This window comes from Pelodiscus sinensis, chromosome 8 (assembly GCF_052426305.1).
Source record: "Pelodiscus sinensis isolate ZL-2025 chromosome 8, ASM5242630v1, whole genome shotgun sequence".
Lineage (NCBI taxonomy): Eukaryota > Metazoa > Chordata > Testudines > Trionychidae > Pelodiscus > Pelodiscus sinensis.
In genome coordinates, this window is record NC_143059.1 from 74,308,796 (window position 1) to 74,332,922 (window position 24,127).

Here is a 24,127-nt window from a genome sequence, read left to right on the forward strand (position 1 = left end):
GGGCAGGGGCTGGATTTGGGCCCCGGGCGAGGCCCCTGCCCCGCAGCTCCCCACACAGCACCCAGCCTGCGGGGCGGGTTTGGGAAGGGTTTATTTGCTGAGGCGCGGTGCAGGCACAGCAAGGCACGAGGTGCCGGCGACGCAGACAGAACGGTTCCCACGCGCCCTGCCTGGCAAGGAGACTGCCCCCGGGCTCCCGCAGAGAACCGACCCGCGACAAGCAGGCCCCGGCGAGGCACTCTGCGGGCCCCAGTCCCGGCTGCTGCCCCCCGCCCGGCACCGCTCTGCTGCCCGCTCCCCCCGCCCGGCAGCCCGGCGAGTGAAAGGGCAGCGGCAGCACACCCAGCCCCCAGCGCCGCCTGGCAGCACAGCAAGGAGGGGGAGGCCGAGACGGGCAAGGGGACCCCAGGGGGTGGCTCCTGGCTGGGGCTAGGCAGCACTCACAGCCAGGCTGTCTCTGGGCCGTGGGGCCCTGGCCCAAGGCACTGGGGCAGGCGAGAGCAACCAGACAGCCCCCTCGCTGCCCAGGGCCCGTCTGGGAGGAGCCCAGGGGACGCAGAACGAGGAAGGCCTTGCCCTGACCCCAGCGTCAGAAGGGGCAGGGAGATACCAGCTCCCTGCCAAGGCCCCGCCAGGGAGAGGCACTGGTCCTGCTGAGCTCGGGCGCTGCAGCAGCTTCAAGCTGCCTCCCTCCTGGGCCATGGGTGCCAAGGCCCTGGCAGATCGCCCCCTCCACTGCCCCACGCAGCCCAGCAACAAGGCTGGCCCCAGAGGCTGTGCCAGGGGGTCTGGATGGGCCCCTTCAGCACCACTGGCCCCAAGGCGGCGCAGCAGCTGGAGCCCTGGCTCTGGGGCATGGGCAGTGGGAGACCGTTCTGGAGCCGAGCAGGCAGGCAGGCTGTGCCAATGGGCCCTGCTCTCGGAGCATCCCATGGCCTGGCCAGGCTGGCACTGCAGCTCCTGCCCCACAGGCTCGTATGCCAGGCCGGCCAGCGGCTGAGGGGCGGAGTCCCGTGGTCACACCGGCAGGCTGTGTGCAGACTTGGAGGCACTTTGAGCCCTCTGGATCACGGCAGGGCACTTCTCCCGCCGCAGCAGCTTGTTGTTCTCAAAGAAGCCCTCACTGCGGGGCACCCCGTGGGAGCCGTCAGGGAAGGTCAGGAGACCTGGGGAAGGGAAGAGCAAGGAGTCACGGGGAAGGGAACTGAGGCAGGGGGAGAGCAGGGCAGCAGGGTCTGGGAGTGGGCCGGGGAATGGCACAGTAGGATATGGGAGTGGGCCGGAGGGGCTCTGGAAGCGGGGGGGGGGGGGAGAGCGGGTAGGATATGGGAGTGGGCCGGAGGGGCTCTGGAAGCGGGGGGGGGGGGCAGGGTCGGGGCAGGGGGGCCGGGGCTGGGAGCGGGGTGGGGGGAGGGGGGGGGAGGGCTGTGCGGGGCAGGGGGGCCGGGGCAGGGGGGCCGGGGGCTGGGAGCGGGGTGGGGGGGGCAGGGTCTGGGAGCAGGGCGGAGGGGTGGCAGGGTCTGGGAGCAGGGCGGAGGGGTGGCAGGGTCTGGGAGCGGGACAGGGGGGCCGGGTCTGGGAGCGGGGCGGAGGGGTGGCAGGGTCTGGGAGTGGGGCGGAGGGGTGGCAGGGTCTGGGAGTGGGGCGGAGGGGTGGCAGGGTCTGGGAGCGGCAGGGTGTGGGAGTGGGGCGGAGGGGTGGCAGGGTCTGGGAGCCGGGCGGAGGGTGGCAGGGACTGGGAGCGGCAGGGTCTGGGAGCCGGGCGGAGGGGTGGCAGGGTCTGGGAGCGGCAGGGTCTGGGAGCGGGGCGGAGGGGTGGCAGGGTCTGGGAGCGGCAGGATCTGGGAGTGGGGCGGAGGGGTGGCAGGGTCTGGGAGCCGGGCGGAGGGGTGGCAGGGTCTGGGAGCCGGGCGGGGGGGGCAGGGTCTGGGAGGGGGGGTGGGAGGGGGGCAGGGTGGGAGGGGGCTGGGTGTGGGGGGGGCGGGGCGGAGGGGTGGCAGGGACTGGGAGCGGCAGGGTCTGGGAGCCGGGCGGAGGGGTGGCAGGGTCTGGGAGCGGCAGGGTCTGGGAGTGGGGCGGAGGGGTGGCAGGGTCTGGGAGCGGCAGGGTCTGGGAGTGGGGCGGAGGGGTGGCAGGGTCTGGGAGCCGGGCGGAGGGGTGGCAGGGACTGGGAGCGGCAGGGTCTGGGAGTGGGGCGGAGGGGTGGCAGGGTCTGGGAGCCGGGCGGAGGGGTGGCAGGGTCTGGGAGCGGCAGGGTCTGGGAGTGGGGCGGAGGGGTGGCAGGGTCTGGGAGCCGGGCGGAGGGGTGGCAGGGTCTGGGAGCGGCAGGGTCTGGGAGCCGGGCGGAGGGGTGGCAGGGTCTGGGAGCGGCAGGGTCTGGGAGCCGGGCGGAGGGGTGGCAGGGTCTGGGAGCGGGGTAGGGGGTGGGCCGGGGCTGTGCGGGAGAGCGGGGCTGCCCGCTCGGCTCTGCCCAGACGACGGGTCCGGCTGGGCCGTGCTCCCGGGGCGGCCTGGGACTCACCGAAGCCGTCCACTCGGCCGCTCTTGAACTCGCCCTCGAAGGTCATGTTGTCGTAGCGCGTGAAGACCCCTACGCCGTTGAACTTGCCCTGCACAAACTCCCCCTCGTACCTGCGCAGACAGAGCCCCGGCCTCAGGCGCCTGCTCCCGTCGGCGGCCGCCCCGCTGCCGGGCTCCGAGGGGGGAAGGGTGCGTGGGAGCAGGCGGGGGAGGGCGGCCGGGGGCACGGGCACCACTCAGCTGCCCTCAGTCCTACGGAGAGGCGGGCGCCCCGGCTCGGGAGGCGCAGAGGCAGCGAGCGCCGCACCCACCTGGAGCCGTCGCAGAAGGTGAGGACTCCGCAGCCGTGGAACAGCCCGTTCTCAAAGTGACCCAGGTAGGTGCCGCCATCCGCAAACGTCAGCTGGCCAATGCCGTGCCTGCGGCCTAGGCAACGAGAGCAGCGTCACCAGCACCTGGCGTGGTGCCCACCCGGCCGGGCAGGGACAGGCACAGACTGCGGGGAACCCCAGGGCCATCCTGGCTCACACTGGCCTGGCTCTTCCCAGCCAGGACGCTGCACAGCTGGGGTGCGAGGGTCCCTCTCTCCAGCCAAAAGAACAGGACCCCGGCCTGGGGTGCTCTGCCAGCCTGCCGGGGCCCGGGGCAGGTAGGAGGGAGCCGCAGGGTCGGGGGAAGACGGCTCTGCACAGTCACAGCCCGGACTGGTGGGGCAGGAGGACTTTGTACCAGCTCCCCCTCAGGCCCATCCAGGCATGGAGCAGGCACACACAGGAGGGTGAAGGAAGAGGAGGGGAGCACGGGGGTCCCGGGAGGACCCTGCTGGGCGTGAGGCAGACGTCCCCAAGCACAGGCTGCAGCCTGCTTTCCCCACGCGCCCCAGAGCCACCCAGGCAGGGCCCATCTGCAAGAGGTGGAAAGTGGGAATGGGGGCAGAGGCCAGTCGGGACAGGGTGGGAGGGGGGCTTGTGCTGGACAGATGACCCAGCTCTCCACCGACAGGGACAGGGCTCCCTGGCAGCCGGTCTCCCAGGGTCACGCTGCTCTTTCCCGGGGTGATGGGCTGAGGCGAAGGCGTCCGAGAGCAGATGAGGGGACAGGGGAGGTGCTCTCTGGGGAGAGCCTGGCTTACTGGTTCTTTAAGGGCTTGGCACCAGGGGCCTGGGAGTGTAGGGTGGGACAGTCCAGCCCCGGGCACCTTACACCTGTGGGCCTGTCCCTGCCTGTGCACCGGCTCACCTTCCTTCCACTCCCCGCAGTACTCCTCCCCGCTGGAGTAGCTGAAGGAGCCCTTGGTCAAGGTCATGGTGCCAGCTCCAGGGAGGGTGAGACAGCACCTGCAAGGGAGGGCAGGTGAGACCCCCAGCAGGCTGGGGCTGAGAACGCACGTGGCTGGCTGAGGCTGCCGAGCTCTGGCCAGCCCCCTGCTCCAGCGCCTGCCCCCAGCCAGGCTGCATTCTGTGTGTCACTGTCCCAAAGCGCCCCATCTCCGGCTCCCCCCGCCATGCCAAGGCCTAGCACCCGCCGCCACTTCCCCATCCCTTTGGAGCTGACCCCAGCGCCTCTCTGAGCCTGGCACTAGGGCCCCGCCAGCAGGGCTGCCCCACGGCACAGCCCCTGCCGGTGGGTGACACTGCACCACCCCATCCATACTGCAGCCAGGCCAGAGGGGACGAGCCCTGGGACTGCCTGGGCTCGGAGCAGACAGGGAACCCGGCAGGGGGGCTGATGGGGCATCTGCCCTGCACTGGCCTTTTAAGGGTTAAAGCTCAGAGCAGAGACAGCCAATCAGGGCCCAGCTGGGCCTGTATAAATACGGGCTCCTGGCAGAGGAACAGAGACTCTTGGTCTGGCTGGGGAGCAGGAGGGACCTGGCTGCCAGAGGAGCTGGAGGCTGCCTGAGCAGGGGCACGGTAGCAGGCCCACCCCCTAGCCAATGCTGAGTGGCCATGGGTTGCCCTGAGACAGGGGCTAGCTGATGCTTGGCCGTGGGTCACAAAGGCAAGGGGGGTACAGGAGACTGGGGGTTCCCTGGGAGGGGAGGACCCCAGAGGGCAGGGGCACTGACCTAGGACAGTATGGGGGAAGGGAAGGGACACGGGGTTGAAGGGAAATATGACCTGCCAGAGGCTGGGATAGCACCCAGCAGGGGGCGCTCTGAGGTAGAAGTGCAGATTTCTGAGTGACCCGCTGGAGGTGCTGTGTGTGTGTGTGGGGGGGGGGGGGGGGGGGGGAGGTTGCACGGTTGATCCCTGTGACTATCTGGGCCCTGAGCAGACAATAAACCCGGGAGGGGGTGGGGGGAGCCCTGAGCCTGTCCAGGCCCTGAGCAGACAGAGAACCGGGGTGGGGGGGGGAGAGCCCTGTGCTCAAATACTGGACTGTCCGGTTCAAAACTGGACACCTGGCAACCTTATTTCTGCTGAATCTTGTTAAAAGCCAGTAACAGGAGACTGCTGCTTGGCTCCTTCCCCAGACAGTCCTGAGCTGCACGGGAGGGAACTCGCAGCCCCTTCCATAGCTCCGGAGCTACCTGCACTAGCCTGAGATGCCACAGGACTGCCCGCTGTCTGTTAAGCTCCAGACCACAGAACCCACCCCTGGGAGCCGGCTCGTGCCAAGCTACCAGCGGATCAGTTCTCCAGCCTTACCCCAGACTCCTCCCGCCCCTGGGGAGAATCTCACCGGCTCAGAGGTCAGCAGCTAACCCGGGGGTATCTCAAAGGCCGGGGGGGGGCGGATGCTGGAGAGGAGACTAACAGCTGGGCAGACACCTGCCAGGAAAGGTGCACTTGACTAGGAGCTGGGCAGCACGGGGTTAGCAGCCAGGGCCTGGCACTGGGGGGGAGGCTGCGGGGGCTCAGCCCTTGCATCACAGATTGCATTTGCCACTTTGACTCTGTGCGTCATGGGACAGGGCTAACCGTGGCCACGCCAGGGCTATGGCAGGTCACTTAACCCTCTGGACCTGGTTGTGGGAGATGGCTGGAGGCAGCGGCAGGCTGAGGGAGAGCACTCCCTGGATTCACTAGCTCCTGGCAGGCTCAGGGCCCAGTCACCCCCTGGCTGTCCCTGAGCCTCTCTCAGCAAGGGGGTATCTTAGGCTGCTGCTGGGGCTCCCGCCCAGACTGCCTGCAGGAGGAGGGGAGGGCTTGCTCAGGCCTTGGGCAGGAGGGCACAGACTATGGCTCCCATCCTGGGCAGAGCCATTCTGGGATCAGAGCAGACTCTGGGAAATGCTTGAGGCCCACACCGGAGCCCCTCAGGTAGCAGTGGCCAGGCTGGGTGGCCCACAGGCGCTGGCACCTGCAGCTGGTCGAGTCACTGATGCCTGTGCCCTTGGTCTCATCAGCCCACAGATAGACACACATCAAGCCCAAGAGGGCCACACTTGGAGGGCCAGGATCGCTGCTTAGCCAGAGCTCTGGGCTCTGCTCCCTCCAGGCTGAGGGTCAAAGCCGCCTCCCAGCTCTAGCTCAAAGTGCTCTGCAGGGGCAAGGGCAGGCATCGGGTGGGTCCTGACACTGTCCCCTAGACAACCCAGCTCGGCAGTGGCTCCCCCGTGCCTGTCTCACCGAACCACAATTCCAGGACACAGGAAGTGCCACTAGCCCTCTAGTCCAACACAGCCCTGGAGCCCGCGAGCAAGAGCCATGCTCGGCCTGTAAAGGCCCCAGGGAAAGCTGGGGCTGCAGCGCAGCACAGCGCCAGCCTGGCATGCGGCTCCCACGAGCCATGCTGCCCCGAACATGCTGCCCCTGCAGGCCTGATGGCGCACGTCAAAAGGCCACTTGGCTTCCTGAAGAGGGAATGTGCCAGCGTCCAAGTGGGGGACTGTCTGGGTTTTCCAAGGGTTTGCCTGCAGAGGGGGTGGCTGCAGAGAGAGGAGCCTGTGACCTGCCCCGCTGGTCCCAGCCAGGGGAAACAGGAGAGGGGAGAAGAGGGGTCCAGGTGACCCTGGTTATCTGGCCAGCAGACAAAGGCCAGGGGAGAAGCTGCGGGAGAGGGATACTGGAGGCTCGGTTGGGAGGAGGGGGCTCGTGGACTGGGCAGGGGGAGCAGGCAGAGCCCCCCTGTCGTGCTTGAGAGCCTAGGCCCTGAGAGTCCCTAGGATGGGTTCAACGTGGGGACATGCGGAGAACCCAAGTGGTAGGTATCACACAAGTTCAGAGAATCCAAGTCCAGTCCCCTGCCTTCATGGCAGGACGGACCCAGCAGCATCGTGGTCCAAAGCTGGGGGAGAGGAAGTCATGGAGGAGAGAACCTGAGCTGCCCGGATTGTCCTGCTTCCCACAGGGAGGGGCCTGCCTCTCTAGCAGCAATTCCATCAAGTGCTGCGCTGCAGCCCCAGCTTTCCCTGGGGCCTTTACAGGCCGGGCATGGCTCTTGCTCGCGGGGTGTGATGGCAGGTCAAAAAGCTGCTCTGTGGCATGTAGCTTTCATTGTGTGTGTGGCAGCCACTGTCTAATGCCGGGGTGGGAAATCTAAGGCCCAGGGGCCAGATGTGGCCCCTGAGGCTCAGGGCTCCCCATCCAACTATTGGGGAGCCCACGGTGGCTCTCCAGCTCTTCCTCCATTCCCCCCCCCCACGGCGCTGGAGCACATTAAATCTACTAGCCTCCACCCCCTAGGCTCTGGTGTATGAGGGGCATGTGGGGAGTGTCTGGTCTTTCTCCTCAGGCAGAGGCCATGTCAGTGAAGTCTTGTGGGTTTTGTTTTTGTTTCTCACCTGTGTGCAGCCCCTGATTTTTCTGTGGGTCAGTGGCCCCCAACCCCAAAAAAGTTCTCCAGCCCTGGTCTAATGGGCGCACCAGTCCTTCCAGGGCAACCCACTCCCTCCACCTGCTACAACTGACCTCAGAGACACTCCCTGCTGTGGTACACAAGAGGGACAGTGGCACAAGAACTCGGCCAGCAATGCAGACCAAGCAGCCCCTGCTCCCCCTCAGAACCTGCCCCACAGCAGCCAGTGACTCCAGCACTGAGTGGAGCTAGGTAGCAGCAGCCACCGCCATGGGAACCAACCCCAAGATGCCCCTGCCGGGACAGTCCAGAGAGGAGCAAATTAATGCACCCCATGAGCATCTGGGAAAGGGTCACTCAGGTGAACCCCACATAAATTACCCCCTGCACCTCACACTCCAGTACCCCAACCCTCCTCCACCCCCCGACTCCCCACTCCTGTACCCCACCTTTCCTCCCCTGACCCCCCACTCCAGTACCACACCCCTCCTCCACCCCCCTGACCCCCACTCCTGTACCCCACCCCCTGACCCCCCCACTCCTGTACCCCCCCACTCCTGTACCCCACCCCTCCTCCACCCCCACTCCTGTACCCCACCCCACCCCCACTCCTGTACCCCACCCCTCCTCCACCCCCCGACCTCCCACTCCTGTACCCCACCTTTCCTCCGCTGACCCCCCCACTCCTGTACCCCACCCCTCCTCCACCCCCACTCCTATACCCCACCCCTCCTCCACCTCCCTGACCCCCCCACTCCTGTACCCCAACCCTCCTCCACCCCCCGACTCCCCACTCCTGTACCCCACCTTTCCTCCCCTGACCCCCCACTCCAGTACCACACCCCTCCTCCACCCCCCTGACCCCCACTCCTGTACCCCACCCCCTGACCCCCCCACTCCTGTACCCCACCCCTCCTCCACCCCCCTGACCCCCCCACTCCCCCCACCCCTCCTCCACCCCCCACTCCTGTACCCCACCCCTCCTCCACCCCCTGACCTCCCACTCCTGTACCCCACCTTTCCTCCCCTGACCCCCCCACTCCTGTACCCCACCCCTCCTCCACCCCCACTCCTATACCCCACCCCTCCTCCACCTCCCTGACCCCCCCACTCCTGTACCCCACCCCCCTCCACCCCCTGGGCCCCCCCACACCTGTACCCCACCCCCTCCACCCCCTGGGCCCCCACTCCTGTACCCCACCCCCCTCCACCCCCTGGGCCCCCCACACCTGTACCCCACCCCCCTCCACGCCCCTGGGCCCCCACTCCTGTACCCCACCCCCCTCCACCTCCCTGGGCCCCCCACCCCCGAGCCCCCCGCCCCATACACCGGGCCCCTCACCGGGACTCGCGCTCCCCCGCGGGGGCCCCGTCTCCATGGACAGCCGCCGGCGCGCTGAGGGCCCGGCTGCCCCTTCCCCGCCCCGCCCAGCTGGGCAGCGACACCAGACTGCATCCCCACGTGTCATTGGCTGTTACCATGACAACCCGTAGCAACACGGCTTCCCATTGGCCAGTTTCGCAGGGCCTGTCACCGGCTGCTCTCTTTATGCGGGACAAAGCTTCTACCCAGGAAGCGTCATCGCTGGGCGCGGCAGAGACCGCCCCCGACCGCCATGTTTTTGCGGGGCGCTCCGCGTTATTCCGGGGCGGCCATGTTTGTGCGGGGCAGCGGCCGCACTGCTGTCGTAGCTCTTTGCGCACCGCCCCATCCTCCCCTCCGTCTCGCGCCTGTGACGTGTCCCCGCTGCTGCCACCTATTGGCCCACCCCGGACTGCCCTCAGCCCCGCCCAGGCGCCTGCTCACAGCCCGCCCCCAGCCAGAGCTCTGACGCGCCGGCATAGTGGGCCTCGCGACTGGTGTGGGGGCGTGGCCAAAGCGGGCAGGGGGAGGAGTTACAGGAAGATCTGTGGCAAGCTCCCCCCCTTAGTGCTCTGACTGGTTCTGGGGGCGTGGCTAGAGCACTCAGCAGTGGGTGTGGTTAGCACTGTGAGTAATTCTTGGAGGGGCGTGGCTAGAGCGATGAGCGGGAGGAGCTAAAGGAAGGGTGAGACCAGAGCTCTTGTCGGGGAGGGGCGTGGCCAGGTCACTCATTGGGCGGGGCCGGGTAGGGGGCGGGTGGGGGCGTGGCCAGAGCGCTCGGGGCGGAAGGCGGGGGCGGGGCCAGCGCTCGGGGCGGAAGGCGGGGGCGGGGCCAGCGCGCTCGAGGCGGAAGGCGGGGGCGGGGCCAGCGCTCGGGGCGGAAGGCGGGGGCGGGGCCAGCGCGCTCGGGGGCGGAGCGGAAGGCGGGGGCGGGGCCAGCGCGGTCGGGGCGGAAGGCGGGGGCGGGGCCAGAGCGCTCGGGGCGGAAGGGGCGGGGCCAGCGCTCGGGGCGGAAGGCGGGGGCGGGGCCAGCGCTCGGGGCGGAAGGCGGGGGCGGGGCCAGCGCGCTCGGGGCGGAAGGCGGGGGCGTGGCCAGAGCGCTCGGGGCGGAAGGGGGCGGGGCCAGCGCTCTCGGGGGCGGGGCGGAAGGCGGGGGCGGAGCCAGTGCGCCGAGTGCCGGCCCGGTGGCGGGGCGGGGCCGGGCGGTCAGCTGACGGGCCGCAGAGCCGGGCGGCCATGGACGAGAGCAGCCCGCTGGTGTCCCCGCAGCGGGCCCCGGCCGCCGCCTACGGGCTGCCCGCGGGCCCGGGCGCTGCGGTGCGCGCCGCCCCCTCCCCGCCCGGCTCCCCCGCGCGCCCGGGACCGCGAGCGGCAGCCGCTGCTGGAGCGGGGCGCGGGCCGGGGCGCGGGGGCGGCGCAGGCGGCGGCGCAGGCCCAGCGCGAGCGCAACGACTTCCCCGAGGACCCCGAGTTCGCCGAGGTGGTGCGGCTGGCGGAGGCGGCGAGCGAGCGCGGCATCTTCCCCGAGCGCATCTCCCAGGGCTCCAGCGGCAGCTACTTCGTCAAGGACCCGCAGGGGGTGAGCGGCGCCCCGGGGGGGCTGCGGGCCCGGGGCTGCCCGGGGGGGGGGGGGCTGCGGGCCCGGGGCTGGCCGGGGGGGGGGGCTGCGGGGCCGGGGCTGGCTGCGGGCCCGGGGCTGCCCGGGGGGGGGGGCTGCGGGCCCGGGGCTGCCCGGGGGGGGGGGGGCTGCGGGCCCGGGGCTGCCCGGGGGGGGGGGGCTGCGGGCCCGGGGCTGCCCGGGGGCTGGCTTCTCGCTCCCTGCATGGGTCAGCCGGGGGCCGTGCCTGGCTGACCCCCGGCCCCGTCTGGGAGCGAGTGGCACCCTGAGTGTGCTGGTAAGCTGCTTCCCCGGCTCTGGGCCTGGTGCAGGCCAGGGCTGCGGGTGGGGTGCCCGGGGAGAGGGGCTCTGGCTGGGGAGCCTCCCGCTGGCATGTGTCAGAGCTATGGGCGTCCGGGGTGTTGGCTGTGCACAGGGCGGCAGGTCCCGTCTCCCTGGGAAGGCTGTGAGTGCAGGAGATGGGCGTCCTTGCGTAAGGTGCCGGCTGCAGGTCGGTGCCTGGACTGCTCTGGGGAGCCCCCGAGGCCAGCAGCTGGCCTGCCAAGACCTGCTGGACTGGCCACAGTTCAGCCCTGTAGCAGGCAGTGGCTGGAGGGTGTTGCCATTACCCTGGTTGGGCCGGAGCAGCCCGGCGCGCTGCCCCATCCATGCAGTGCCCGGGCTCACCGGAAGGGTTAGCCGATGGATTGAACAGGATTTTACACCCCTAGAGCCCGAGCGGCGGGTGCAGCCTACCCAGGTGTGACTGGGCGGTGCTGTCGCCCGCGGACAGGCCTAGCGGAGGTGCCAGTGGATGGGCGTCTGGCGCTGCACACAGCTGGGGTCTGTGCTGGGAGTGTGGGGTTTGCTAGAGTCGGGGGGGCAGTGACTCGGCTCAGCTCTGCCTGGCTCCCAGGCTCTGCAAGCGCATGGTCCTTGCCTGGTCCCCACGCGCCCGTTGGCCTGGGCCTGCGTCCCAGCTAGGGATGGGAGCGGGTATCTCCCTAATCGCTTCTTCATAGAACCGTTATCAGCTACACGAGTAGTGGGAAGGGAGGGCGCTCGGGCCGGGTTCCAGCTGCTGCAGAGGCACAGCGGGGGGTGGTCCTGGCTCACGCCAGCTCCAGCAGCCCCTGTCCGTGGGGGTCCCGGTGGGGAGCTGTGACCCCCTCCCCGCAGACAGGGGTTGATAGAGGCAGCAGCGTGGGGGGGGAGCAGGTGGCCCCATGGAGATGGTGCTGGGAGGAACCAGGTTTTAAGCCTGCCCCCCCCCCCGCTGCCTCTGATCCGGTTCAGCAAGGGGGGTGCAATGCGAGTCGCTGCGTCGTCCCTCGGGTTACCCGCTGGCTGATGGTTCGCTTACATCCCTAGTCCAGCTGCTGCCCCCCTCCCCCGGCCCTGCTGGACACCCCGCCCCCTGCCTGCGCCGGGCCACGGGGTGAGCAGAGCCAGGCGGGTCCTTGTGGAGCTGCATTCTCCACGGCGCTGGGCGCGGGCCGTGTGCCTGCCTTGTGACTCCCTGCTAACCCGATTAGCCTCGCTGCTGCTCAGGGGCTGGCTCTGGTAGTGCTGGGTCCACCCCAGCACGGGCCAGCTGGGATTCTGGCTACTGGGTCTGGCACCAGCAGGGTCCTGGTGCGTGGGTGGCCCTGCCCCTGGCGGAGGGGAGGCAGCAGAACCAGCAGGCGACGTCCGGCCAACCTGGTTCTCGGCAGAAGGGAGCTGTGGGTGGAAGGGGTAGGGGCCAGGGATGGGGTTTCTCTTGGCATGGTAGCCTGCCCACCTCCGCCCAGGGAGCTCCCTTAGCCTCCGCCTCTGGGGGCGGTGGGCTGGGATGTGGTGCAGGAGACGGCAGAGGCCACTGCCCCCGGGCCGAGTAGCTGTGAGACGTGTGCGGTGTGGGGCCGGTGGGTCCTGGTTCTTTAGCCCCCTTTGCCCGCTGGGGGAATCTGTCCTCCTTGCTGCTTTCCTGGCTCCCCACGCACTTGGCGAACAAGGTCCCTGGGACAGGTGGGACCTCCCTGGGCTGCTGGGGCCCCAGGGGGGCTGCCGTTGTGGGCAGCAGCCGGCAGGAGAAGTGGGGCATTCGACTGCCCTCAGAGCAGGGGGCTGGGATTGTTCCCTCCAATGTTTTGCATCTGAGCGGGATACATTTTGTTCTGTGCACCGAGGCGCGTGTGGCCGTGCACCACCAGCAGTAACACAGGCTGCCGGCTGGGGGCGCTCTGCTCAGCAGCTGGTCGGCGCCTGACTCTCCTGGGTGAACGCTGGGTTCCACGCATGTGGGCTCCTCTACTGGGTGCTGGTGGGCTCTGGCTCATCCTGCCGCTGGGCAGCCCTCCCCTCCCAGAGCTGCTGCCCAGGCGCGGCGGGGCTGGCTGAGCTGTGGATCAGCTGGGGGAGGCTCAAACTCCCTGGTACCCGAGTCTGGGTCTGCGTGTACCAGGCCAGGAGATGGCGGGCGGGAGGGAGGGGCTGGCGGGGGCTAGGAGGGGCTGGGCTGGCGATGGCTCTGGGCGGGCTGGCGGGGGCTAGGAGGGGCTGGGCTGGCGACGGCTCTGGGCGGGCTGGCGGGTGCTAGGAGGGGCTGGGCGGGCTGGCGACAGCTCTGGGCGGGCTGGCGGGGGCTAGGAGGGGCTGGGCGGGCTGGCGATGGCTCTGGGCGGGCTGGCGGGGGCTAGGAGGGGCTGGGCGGGCTGGCGGCAGCGCTGGGCGGGCTGGCGGGTGCTAGGAGGGGCTGGGCGGGCTGGCGGCAGCGCTGGGCGGGCTGGCGGGTGCTAGGAGGGGCTGGGCGGGCTGGCGGCGGCGCTGGGCGGGCTGGCGGGGGCTAGGAGGGGCTGGGCGGGCTGGCGGCGGCTCTGGGCGGGCTGGCGGGGGCTAGGAGGGGCTGGGCGGGCTGGCGGCGGCGCTGGGCGGGCTGGCGGGGGCTAGGAGGGGCTGGGCAGGCTGGCGGGGGCTAGGAGGGGCTGGGCGGGCTGGCGGCGGCACTGGGCGGGCTGGCGGGGGCTAGGAGGGGCTGGGCGGGCTGGCGGCGGCGCTGGGCGGGCTGGCGGGGGCTAGGAGGAGCTGGGCGGGCTGGCGGCGGCGCTGGGCGGGCTGGCGGGGGCTAGGAGGAGCTGGGCGGGCTGGCGGGGGCTAGGAGGAGCTGGGCGGGCTGGCGGCGGCTCTGGGCGGGCTGGTGGGGGCTAGGAGGAGCTGGGCGGGCTGGCGGCGGCGTTGGGCTGGCTGGTGGGGGCTAGGAGGGGCTGGGCGGGCTGGTGGCGGCGTTGGGCTGGCTGGCGGGGGCTAGGAGGGGCTGGGCGGGCTGGCGGCGGCGTTGGGCTGGCTGGCGGGGGCTAGGAGGGCCTGGGCGGGCTGGCGGCGGCGTTGGGCTGGCTGGTGGGGGCTAGGAGGGGCTGGGCGGGCTGGTGGCGGCGTTGGGCTGGCTGGCGGGGGCTAGGAGGGGCTGGGCGGGCTGGCGGCGGCGTTGGGCTGGCTGGCGGGGGCTAGGAGGGGCTGGGCGGGCTGGCGGCGGCGCTGGGCGGGCTGGCGGGGGCTAGGAGGGGCTGGGCGGGCTGGCGGCGGCGCTGGGCGGGCTGGCGGGTGCTAGGAGGGGCTGGGCGGGCTGGCGGGGGCTAGGAGGGGCTGGGCGGGCTGGCGGCGGCGCTGGGCGGGCTGGCGGGGGCTAGGAGGGGCTGGGCGGGCTGGCGGCGGCGCTGGGCGGGCTGGCGGGTGTTAGGAGGGGCTGGGCGGGCTGGCGGGTGCTAGGAGGGGCTGGGCGGGCTGGCGGCGGCGCTGGGCGGGCTGGCGGGTGCTAGGAGGGGCTGGGCGGGCTGGCGGCGGCGCTGGGCGGGCTGGCGGGTGCTAGGAGGGGCTGGCGGGGGCTAGGAGGGGCTGGGCGGGCTGGCGGCGGCTCTGGGCGGGCTGGCGGGGGCTAGGAGGGGCTGGGTGGGCTGGCGGGGGCTAGGAGGGGCTGCCTGGCCCAGCCCCCGCCAACTGCCCCCGTCCGCAGAGGATCATCGGCGTGTTCAAGCCCAAGAACGAGGAGCCCTACGGGCAGCTGAACCCCAAGTGGACCAAGTGGCTGCAGAAGCTTTGCTGCCCGTGCTGCTTCGGCAGGGACTGCCTGGTGCTCAACCAGGGCTACCTCTCCGAGGCCGGCGCCAGCCTGGTGGACCAGAAGCTGGAGCTCAACATTGTCCCCCGCACCAAGGTGAGTGGCTGGCGGCTGCTCTGCCCCGCCCCCATGCCATGTGACCGCCCCCTCTCCAGGGGGCGGGGCCAGGACAACTCTGCCCTTCCCCCACCGAGGCGAGCCAGGGACCCCCGTGTCTGGGGACGCGGCCCCAGGTCTCCGATCTCCCGGCTCTTGGCTGTCACGGGGTTGTGCTCTCCGTGCTCCATGGCAGGAAGTGGGGGGGGGGGGCTGAGCTGGGGGTCCCCGACCTGCTGCAGTTGCCCCCTGTGACGGCGCGTCGGGGAGCCTCCACCCTGCACCCCCGGCCGCAGCCGGATGTGACTCCGCCAGCCCGTAGAGTAAACGTGGGTTTATTGCTTCTCCGAGGCAGCGCAGCGCAGGCCCGACATGGGCCTAGGCCCGGCCGACAGCCCTGGTTCCCTGGGGGGTCACGGGCCCCTGAGCCCCCTGTACTGGACTTCGACTGCCCAGCTCCCAGCCCTGCCCCCAGCCAGGTGTCCGTCTCCGTCTCCCCCCGGGAAGAGCCTTGTTACCCGCCCAGGCTGGGACTGGGTGTCTGGGCCCATCCACGTGGGTGAGTCGGTGGGGATCAGACAGCGCAGCCGGGTGGGGACACCGGGTTACAGAGCAGACAGCCCCCCGCCACACCCCCACTAGTCCCTGAGGCTCTGGCCCCTTCCTCCTGTGGAATTTGGAGGCACGTGCTCCCCTAGGGCCCCAGGTCTCACCCTGCCGGGGCCAGCTGCTCTCAGCCTGTGCGCTCCCCCAGGTGGTGTACCTGGCCAGCGAGACCTTCAACTACAGCGCCATTGACCGGGTGAAGTCCCGAGGGAAGAGGCTGGCCCTGGAGAAGGTGCCCAAGGTCGGGCAACGGTTCAACCGCATCGGCCTGCCGCTAAAGGTAGGGGCTGTCGGGGACCCCCGGGGCCGCCCCTGGCCACAGTCCCCTGACCAGCCTCTCCCTGCCGCAGGTGGGCTCCTTCCAGCTCTTCGTGGAGGGCTACAAGGACGCGGACTACTGGCTGCGGCGCTTCGAGGCAGAGCCGCTCCCCGAGAACACCAACCGGCAGCTGCTGCTGCAGTTTGAGCGCCTGGTGGTGCTGGACTACATCATCCGCAACACGGGTGGGCAGGGCCGCGCCGGGCTGACGGGGGCCCTTGGGCAGGGGTCAGGCCTGGCTCGGGCTGGTCCGGGCGATGCCACGGGGCCGGGTGGGGCTGGAGGGGAAGAGACTCCAGATTGGCGAGCCCCAGACTGGGCTCGGGGGGTGTTTGGTGCCTGGCGTGGGCTGGGGCAGTCCCCTTGCCAGCTGTCCCGGGCCGTGTGCAGGCCCAGGGGGTGGTGGCCGCTGATCTCCAGGGGTAGGTGGCTCGGGACCCAGGGTTCCCTAGTGTGGTTGGGAACCGTGACTCCCACCCCGAGCAGGGGCTTGGCGGCTCCTCCCCAGGCAGGCCCGGGTCCCGTGATGCGGCTGGTTCTGCTCCCCACAGATCGCGGCAACGACAACTGGCTGATCAAGTACGACTGCCCCCTGGACAGCACGAGCGTGCGGGTGAGCGAGGGGCTGGGCGTCGCTTGCCTGGCGGGGCGCTGAATGCGCTGGGGTTCCGGCTCTCTCCAGGGGTGGGGAGTTCCACAGCTCCAGCCCCAGGACGATTCTTGCCCACGCTTGCGGCCTGTGGCTCTCTGGAGGGACGAGCCAGGGCTCGTTCTGTTGGGCGTCGGCTTCCGGATGCAGCTGCGGAGCGGGGCCCGCTGGGGCCGGTGCTGCTAGACAGACCCGAGGTCCCTGCGACTGCAGTGTGATGTATGGCTCAAGCCGTGGCCCTCCGAGGCCCCACGGGGTGGGTTGGCCCGGGCCCGGGCACCGGCAGCCCTAGCCGGTTCATGGCACTCTAGACGGGGGCGCTGGGAGCCAGACGAGACGCCCACAACGGTCCCACCGGAGCTGCAGCAGGCGGGGCCAGGCCTGCCCTGCAGTAACTCCTCGGGCGGAGCTCAGAAAGCCGCCCCCTGCTGTCGTGCTGGCCTGGCAGGCGGGGCCGCTCGCCCCGGGCCATGGGGCCGGCAGTGATTGTCACAGCCTGGCAGCGGGCGGGTGAGGGGCTGGGGTCTGGGGCCGGCAGTGATTGTCACAGCCTGGCAGCGGGCGGGTGAGGGGCTGGGGCCTGGGGCCGGCAGTGATTGTCACAGCCTGGCAGCGGGCGGGTGAGGGGCTGGGGTCTGGGGCCGGCAGTGATTGTCACAGCCTGGCAGCGGGCGGGTGAGGGGCTGGGGCCTGGGGCTGGCAGTGATTGTCACAGCCTGGCAGCGGGCGGGTGAGGGGCTGGGGCCTGGGGCCGGCAGTGATTGTCACAGCCTGGCAGCGGGCGGGTGAGGGGCTGGGGCCTGGGGCCGGCAGTGATTGTCACAGCCTGGCAGCGGGCGGGTGAGGGGCTGGGGCCTGGGGCCGGCAGTGATTGTCACAGCCTGGCAGCGGGCGGGTGAGGGGCTGGGGCCTGGGGCCGGCAGTGATTGTCACAGCCTGGCAGCGGGCGGGTGAGGGGCTGGGGCCTGGGGCCGGCAGTGATTGTCACAGCCTGGCAGCGGGCAGGTGAGGGGCTGGGCCATGGGGCCGGCAGTGATTGTCACAGCCTGGCAGCGGGCGGGTGAGGGGCTGGGGTCTGGGGCCGGCAGTGATTGTCACAGCCTGGCAGCGGGCGGGTGAGGGGCTGGGGCCTGGGGCCGGCAGTGATTGTCACAGCCTGGCAGCGGGCGGGTGAGGGGCTGGGGCCTGGGGCCGGCAGTGATTGTCACAGCCTGGCAGCGGGCGGGTGAGGGGCTGGGGCCTGGGGCCGGCAGTGATTGTCACAGCCTGGCAGCGGGCGGGTGAGGGGCTGGGGTCTGGGGCCGGCAGTGATTGTCACAGCCTGGCAGCGGGCGGGTGAGGGGCTGGGGCCTGGGGCCGGCAGTGATTGTCACAGCCTGGCAGCGGGCGGGTGAGGGGCTGGGGCCATGGGGCTGGCAGTGATTGTCACAGCCTGGCAGCGGGCGGGTGAGGGGCTGGGGCCTGGGGCCGGCAGTGATTGTCACAGCCTGGCAGCGGGCGGGTGAGGGGCTGGGGCCTGGGGCCGGCAGTGATTGTCACAGCCTGGCAGCGGGCGGGTGAGGGGCTGGGGCCTGGGGCCGGCAGTGATTGTCACAGCCTGGCAGCGGGCGGGTGAGGGGCTGGGGCCTGGGGCCGGCAGTGATTGTCACAGCCTGGCAGCGGGCGGGTGAGGGGCTGGGGCCTGGGGCTGGCAGTGATTGTCACAGCCTGGCAGCGGGCGGGTGAGGGGCTGGGGTCTGGGGCCGGCAGTGATTGTCACAGCCTGGCAGCGGGCGGGTGAGGGGCTGGGGTCTGGGGCCGGCAGTGATTGTCACAGCCTGGCAGCGGGCGGGTGAGGGGCTGGGGCCTGGGGCCGGCAGTGATTGTCACAGCCTGGCAGCGGGCGGGTGAGGGGCTGGGGCCTGGGGCCGGCAGTGATTGTCACAGCCTGGCAGCGGGCGGGTGAGGGGCTGGGGCCTGGGGCCGGCAGTGATTGTCACAGCCTGGCAGCGGGCGGGTGAGGGGCTGGGGCCTGGGGCCGGCAGTGATTGTCACAGCCTGGCAGCGGGCGGGTGAGGGGCTGGGGCCTGGGGCCGGCAGTGATTGTCACAGCCTGGCAGCGGGCGGGTGAGGGGCTGGGGCCTGGGGCCTGGGGCCTGGGGCCGGCAGTGATTGTCACAGCCTGGCAGCGGGCGGGTGAGGGGCTGGGGCCTGGGGCCGGCAGTGATTGTCACAGCCTGGCAGCGGGCGGGTGAGGGGCTGGGGCCTGGGGCCGGCAGTGATTGTCACAGCCTGGCAGCGGGCGGGTGAGGGGCTGGGGTCTGGGGCCGGCAGTGATTGTCACAGCCTGGCAGCGGGCGGGTGAGGGGCTGGGGCCTGGGGCCGGCAGTGATTGTCACAGCCTGGCAGCGGGCGGGTGAGGGGCTGGGGTCTGGGGCCGGCAGTGATTGTCACAGCCTGGCAGCGGGCGGGTGAGGGGCTGGGGCCTGGGGCCGGCAGTGATTGTCACAGCCTGGCAGCGGGCGGGTGAGGGGCTGGGGCCTGGGGCCGGCAGTGATTGTCACAGCCTGGCAGCGGGCGGGTGAGGGGCTGGGGCCTGGGGCCGGCAGTGATTGTCACAGCCTGGCAGCGGGCGGGTGAGGGGCTGGGGCCTGGGGCCGGCAGTGATTGTCACAGCCTGGCAGCGGGCGGGTGAGGGGCTGGGGCCTGGGGCCGGCAGTGATTGTCACAGCCTGGCAGCGGGCGGGTGAGGGGCTGGGGCCTGGGGCCGGCAGTGATTGTCACAGCCTGGCAGCGGGCGGGTGAGGGGCTGGGGCCTGGGGCGGGCAGTGATTGTCACAGCCTGGCAGCGGGCGGGTGAGGGGCTGGGGGCTGGGGCCGGCAGTGATTGTCACAGCCTGGCAGCGGGCGGGTGAGGGGCTGGGGCCTGGGGCCGGCAGTGATTGTCACAGCCTGGCAGCGGGCGGGTGAGGGGCTGGGGTCTGGGGCCGGCAGTGATTGTCACAGCCTGGCAGCGGGCGGGTGAGGGGCTGGGGCCTGGGGTGGGCAGTGATTGTCACAGCCTGGCAGCGGGCGGGTGAGGGGCTGGGGCCTGGGGCCGGCAGTGATTGTCACAGCCTGGCAGCGGGCGGGTGAGGGGCTGGGGCCATGGGGCCGGCAGTGATTGTCACAGCCTGGCAGCGGGCGGGTGAGGGGCTGGGGTCTGGGGCCGGCAGTGATTGTCACAGCCTGGCAGCGGGCGGGTGAGGGGCTGGGGTCTGGGGCCGGCAGTGATTGTCACAGCCTGGCAGCGGGCGGGTGAGGGGCTGGGGCCTGGGGCCGGCAGTGATTGTCACAGCCTGGCAGCGGGCGGGTGAGGGGCTGGGGCCTGGGGCCGGCAGTGATTGTCACAGCCTGGCAGCGGGCGGGTGAGGGGCTGGGGCCTGGGGTGGGCAGTGGGTCACACCAGACAATCACGATGGTCCCTTCTGGCCTCCACGTCTCTGATGAAAACTCTCAGGCCCGCAGCCCCGCTCGCCTGGAGCCAGCCCTGCAGGCAGCCCGGATGCAGCAGGGCCTGGCGGCTCCGCCCTCGTCCTCGCCAGGCGTCTTGGCCAGGCCCTGTCTCCTACCGCGTAGGCCTCTCGGGCAGCTCCTGGGCTGCATCCCAGAGAGCCGCTCGGCTCCCGCAGTGTGCCGGGCCTGGGCCCTCGGGACGGTGCTGGTCCCCCTGTGCCCGGGAAGGGTGGCTGTGGGTGGTGTCTGGCACGAGGGCCGAGGAGCTCGGAGGGGACGTGCCCGGGAGGGGGGGGGGTGTCTGGCACGAGGGCCGAGGAGCTCGGAGGGGACGTGCCCGGGAGGGGGGGGGGTGTCTGGCACGAGGGCCGAGGAGCTCGGAGGGGACGTGCCCGGGGGGGAGGGTCTGGCACGAGGGCCGAGGAGCTCGGAGGGGACGTGCCCGGGGGGGGGCGGGGTGTCTGGCACGAGGGCCGAGGAGCTCGGAGGGGACGTGCCCGGGGGCGGGGGGGTCTGGCACGAGGGCCGAGGAGCTCGGAGGGGACGTGCCCAGGGGGGGGGTGTCTGGCACGAGGGCCGAGGAGCTCGGAGGGGACGTGCCCGGGGGGGGGGGGTCTGGCACGAGGGCCGAGGAGCTCGGAGGGGACGTGCCCGGGAGGGGGGGGGGTGTCTGGCACGAGGGCCGAGGAGCTCGGAGGGGACGTGCCCGGGAGGGGGGGGGGTGTCTGGCACGAGGGCCGAGGAGCTCGGAGGGGACGTGCCCGGGGGGAGGGTCTGGCACGAGGGCCGAGGAGCTCGGAGGGGACGTGCCCGGGGGGGGGCGGGGTGTCTGGCACGAGGGCCGAGGAGCTCGGAGGGGACGTGCCCGGGGGCGGGGGGGTCTGGCACGAGGGCCGAGGAGCTCGGAGGGGACGTGCCCGGGGGGGGGGTGTCTGGCACGAGGGCCGAGGAGCTCGGAGGGGACGTGCCCGGGGGGGGGGGGGGGTCTGGCACGAGGGCCGAGGAGCTCGGAGGGGACGTGCCCGGAGGGGGGGGTGTCTGGCACGAGGGCCGAGGAGCTCGGAGGGGACGTGCCCGGGGCAGGGACCGCACTGGCCTCTGGCTCCCCTGCTCCGTGACTCCTGCTGTTTCCCTTCAGGACTCTGAGTGGGTGGTGGTGAAGGAGCCCATCATCCAACTGGCAGCCATAGACAACGGCCTGGCCTTCCCCCTGAAGCACCCCGACTCCTGGAGAGCATGTAGGTCCCTCTGCTTGGGCAGCTCCGTGCCTCTGGCCAGGGCTGGGCCGGCTCCCCCTGCCCCCGGGTGGCATTTGCTGGCCTCAGGGCCAGGCCCTCACGCTGCAGGGGTGGCCCATCTGCCCCGGGGCTGGCAGGTGGCTGCAGGAGGTGAGCTGTGTCCGGGGGAGGGGGGTGCTCACACCCCATCGGGGATCTGTGCTGGAGTCCCAGGTGGCTGCAGGAGGTGAGCTGTGTCCGGGGGAGGGGGGTGCCCAGCACCCCATCGGGGATCTGTGCTGGAGTCCCAGGTGGCTGCAGGAGGTGAGCTGTGTCCGGGGGAGGGGGGTGCCCAGCACCCCATCGGGGATCTGTGCTGGAGTCCCAGGTGGCTGCAGGAGGTGAGCTGTGTCTGGGGGAGGGGGGTGCCCAGCACCCCATCGGGGATCTGTGCTGGAGTCCCAGGCGGCTGCAGGAGGTGAGCTGTGTCCGGGGGAGGGGGGTGCTCAGCACCCCATCGGGGATCTGTGCTGGAGTCCCAGGTGGCTGCAGGAGGTGAGCTGTGTCCGGGGGAGGGGGGTGCCCAGCACCCCATCGGGGATCTGTGCTGGAGTCCCAGGTGGCTGCAGGAGGTGAGCTGTGTCCGGGGGAGGGGGGTGCCCAGCACCCCATCGGGGATCTGTGCTGGAGTCCCAGGTGGCTGCAGGAGGTGAGCTGTGTCCGGGGGAGGGGGGTGCCCAGCACCCCATCGGGGATCTGTGCTGGAGTCCCAGGTGGCTGCAGGAGGTGAGCTGTGTCCGGGGGAGGGGGGTGCCCAGCACCCCATCGGGGATCTGTGCTGGAGTCCCAGGCGGCCCCGTCCCTGCGCCCTCTGTGCACGTGGCTGACTTCAGCTCTTCCCCCTCCCCCCAGACCCCTTCTACTGGGCGTGGCTGCCCCAGGCCAAAGTCTCCTTCTCCCAGGAGATCAAGGACCTGATCCTCCCAAAGATCTCCGACCCCAACTTCGTCAAGGACCTGGAGGAGGATCTGTACGAGCTCTTCAAGGTTGGTGGGGGGGGGCGGCCTGGCGGGTGCATGGGGCCAACTGGAGCTGCTGGGGCATTTGGCTGCACCATTAGCCCCTGCTGGGCTGCGGCTCCCAGGCAGCAGCTGTTGTCAGGCTGCCTGGGGAGAGTCTTGCTGCTGGGGGGATGTCTTGTTGGCAGGGGAGCAGGTCCAGGGTCTCTGGGGGGGGGGGGCTGGCTCACTGGCAGGGGAGCAGGTCCCGGGGGGGGGCTCTGGCGGGGGAGCAGGTCCAGGGTCTCGGGAGGGGGGGGGGCTCACTGGTGGGGAGCAGGTCCGGGGGGGCTCTCTGGCGGGGGAGCAGGTCCAGGGTCTCGGGAGGGGGGGGGCTGGCTCACTGGCGGGGAGCAGGTCCGGGGGGGCTCTGGCGGGGGAGCAGGTCCAGGGTCTCGGGAGGGGGGGCTGGCTCACTGGCGGGGAGCAGGTCTAGGGTCTCGGGGGGGGGGGGGCTGGCTCACTGGCGGGGAGCAGGTCGGGGGGGGCTCTGGCGGGGGAGCAGGCCCAGGGTCTCTGGGGGGGGCTGGCTCACTGGTGGGGGAGCAGGTCCTGGGGGGGCTCTGGCGGGGGAGCAGGTCCGGGGTCTCGGGGGGGGGGGGGCTGGCTCACTGGCGGGGGAGCAGGTCTGGGGGGGCTCTCTGGCGGGGGAGCAGGCCCAGGGTCTCTGGGGGGGGCTGGCTCACTGGCGGGGGAGCAGGTCCAGGGTCTCGGGGGGGGGGGGGGCTGGCTCACCGGCGGGGGAGCAGGTCGGGGGGGGCTCTGGCGGGGGAGCAGGCCCAGGGTCTCTGGGGGGGGCTGGCTCGCAGGCGGAGGAGGGGGTCTCACTGCCCGTCCCTTGCCGTCTCCCTTGCAGAAGGATCCTGGCTTCGACCGGGGGCAGTTCCATAAGCAGATCGCCGTCATGAGGGGCCAGGTATGTGGGGAAGGAGCCCCCTTGGGGCCGATGGCTCCGTCTGGGGGGCAGGCGCCGGGGGGCGGGCCCCTGCGCTCAGCACCCTTTGCCTTGCTGCGCAGATGCTGAACCTGACGCAGGCGCTGAAGGACGGGAAGAGCCCCCTGCACCTGGTCCAGATGCCGCCGGTGATCGTGGAGACGGCCCGCTCCCACCAGCGCAGCGCCAGCGAGTCCTACACACAGAGCTTCCAGAGCCGCAAGCCCTTCTTCTCCTGGTGGTAGCCAGGCCGCCCGCCCCCCCGCTGCCATGGGGGGACCTGCCACTGAACTGATGGCGCCGGAGCCGCCTTGGGCGGGCCCGGCAGAGCCCCTCTGCTGCCGCGGGCTGGGCGGAGCTGGGGCCCGCCTGCTGCATGTGGGTCTGAGCCCGTTGCTGCCTGCAGGGGCTGGCTGGCGGCAGGCCGTTCACGCAGCCAGGGTGAGCAGGGAGGGTCCTGGCTGGGCTGCTCCCCTGCCCCCGCTTGCACCCTGCTCCTGGGGGGGCCGGCCCTCCTGCCCACTGGCGCCCTGCAGGCTGGAGTTGCTAGTGGAGTCGCTGGAGAGGAGGCGGGGCAGGGCCAAGCCTGGGCGCCCCAACAGCTGTGCTATGGGGGGCTTGCAGCTGCCCTCCCTGTGAGGGGAGTGCAGGTCCCATGGAGCTCTGGGCACCTTGGTGCAGGAGTGATGCAGGCCTGGCCCCTCCCGCTGGGCACAGGGGGTCTGTCCTGGGTTTGGGGCAATGCATTGTGTCCCTTGTGTGCTCTGGTGTGAGGGGGCAGGCCTTCCCTCCAGGGCACCAGCCGCCCTTCTCAGGGGAGCCATGCCAGGGCCTGGCCCAGCTGCCAGGGGTGAGGGCCAGTCTGGCCGGTGAGGGTGGGGGGCAGGGCTCTGCCGCTGCTTGTGGGGAAGGTGCCGTCCGGCCGTGCACACGTGAAGCAGGCGCCTGGATGGCAGCAGAGTGTGAGGGTCCCCAGTGCGGCTGGGGGCCTTGCTGGCTGAGGGGCGCCCAAGGGTCTGTCAGCAGCCAGCTCCCTGCTTGTGCTGCTGCTCCCGTCGCACCTTCAGTGCAGATGAGCCAAAGGCCTGGCCTGCCCCAGCATGGTACTACAGATGCTGCCTTCCCCCTGCCCGGGGCAGAGCTGAGAACTTCCCGGAGGCTGTGGCCTGGCTCAGCCCCTCAGGGTGGGGCGGGGGCTGTGCATGTCCCCGGGCTCTCTCCTGCACGATGCTGTAGGCTTGGGCTGCTAGCGCGGGGGAGGGGAGGCCGCTGCCGACCTGAAATGTATTGTTCTTATGCACTGTCGAAATGTACCTAATGTATTTAAACCAATGCGCCGTGTCGGCCCTGCCATCCTGCCGGGGCCCGGGGCCCGCACCCGCAGCCTGCACCCGCAGCACTCCTGAGCTCCTGTTAGTAAACAGGCCCCTCTCCCCGCATCTGCCCTCTGCACTG

The 24,127-nt window shown here is 71.3% G+C and overlaps 2 protein-coding genes across 2 annotated transcripts; one reads left to right on the forward strand and one right to left on the reverse strand.

Moving 5' to 3' along the window:
• Window positions 1–73: 73 nt before the first annotated feature.
• Window positions 74–8,971, reverse strand: MORN4 (MORN repeat containing 4). The gene is made up of 5 exons (XM_075917764.2): window positions 8,606–8,971; window positions 3,760–3,857; window positions 2,832–2,946; window positions 2,522–2,631; window positions 74–1,166 (listed from the first exon to the last, which is right to left on the reverse strand). The coding sequence occupies exons 1-5, from the start codon at window positions 8,743–8,745 to the stop codon at window positions 1,018–1,020; spliced, it is 612 nt and encodes a 203-aa protein (XP_075773879.2). The 5' UTR covers window positions 8,746–8,971; the 3' UTR covers window positions 74–1,017.
• A 746-nt stretch (window positions 8,972–9,717) lies between these two features.
• PI4K2A (phosphatidylinositol 4-kinase type 2 alpha) lies at window positions 9,718–24,004 on the forward strand. The gene is given in 10 exon segments (XM_089780299.1): window positions 9,718–9,976; window positions 9,978–10,205; window positions 14,215–14,415; window positions 15,170–15,301; window positions 15,372–15,525; window positions 15,892–15,953; window positions 20,602–20,701; window positions 21,593–21,726; window positions 22,595–22,654; window positions 22,756–24,004. Coding segments are annotated over 10 exon segments (1,347 nt in total). The 5' UTR covers window positions 9,718–9,862; the 3' UTR covers window positions 22,918–24,004.
• The last annotated feature ends 123 nt before the right edge of the window (window positions 24,005–24,127 follow it).

Coding starts and splice junctions, on each gene's coding strand:
- MORN4 (XM_075917764.2), bottom strand. CDS start 8,745: ATGGTAACAGCCAATGACACGTGGGGATGCAGTCTGGTGTCGCTGCCC. Junction 3,858..8,605: donor GCGGGGGAGCGCGAGTCCCG/GTGAGGGGCCCG, acceptor CCTCCCTTGCAG/GTGCTGTCTCACCCTCCCTG. Junction 1,167..2,521: donor CGGCCGAGTGGACGGCTTCG/GTGAGTCCCAGG, acceptor TCCCTTCCCCAG/GTCTCCTGACCTTCCCTGAC.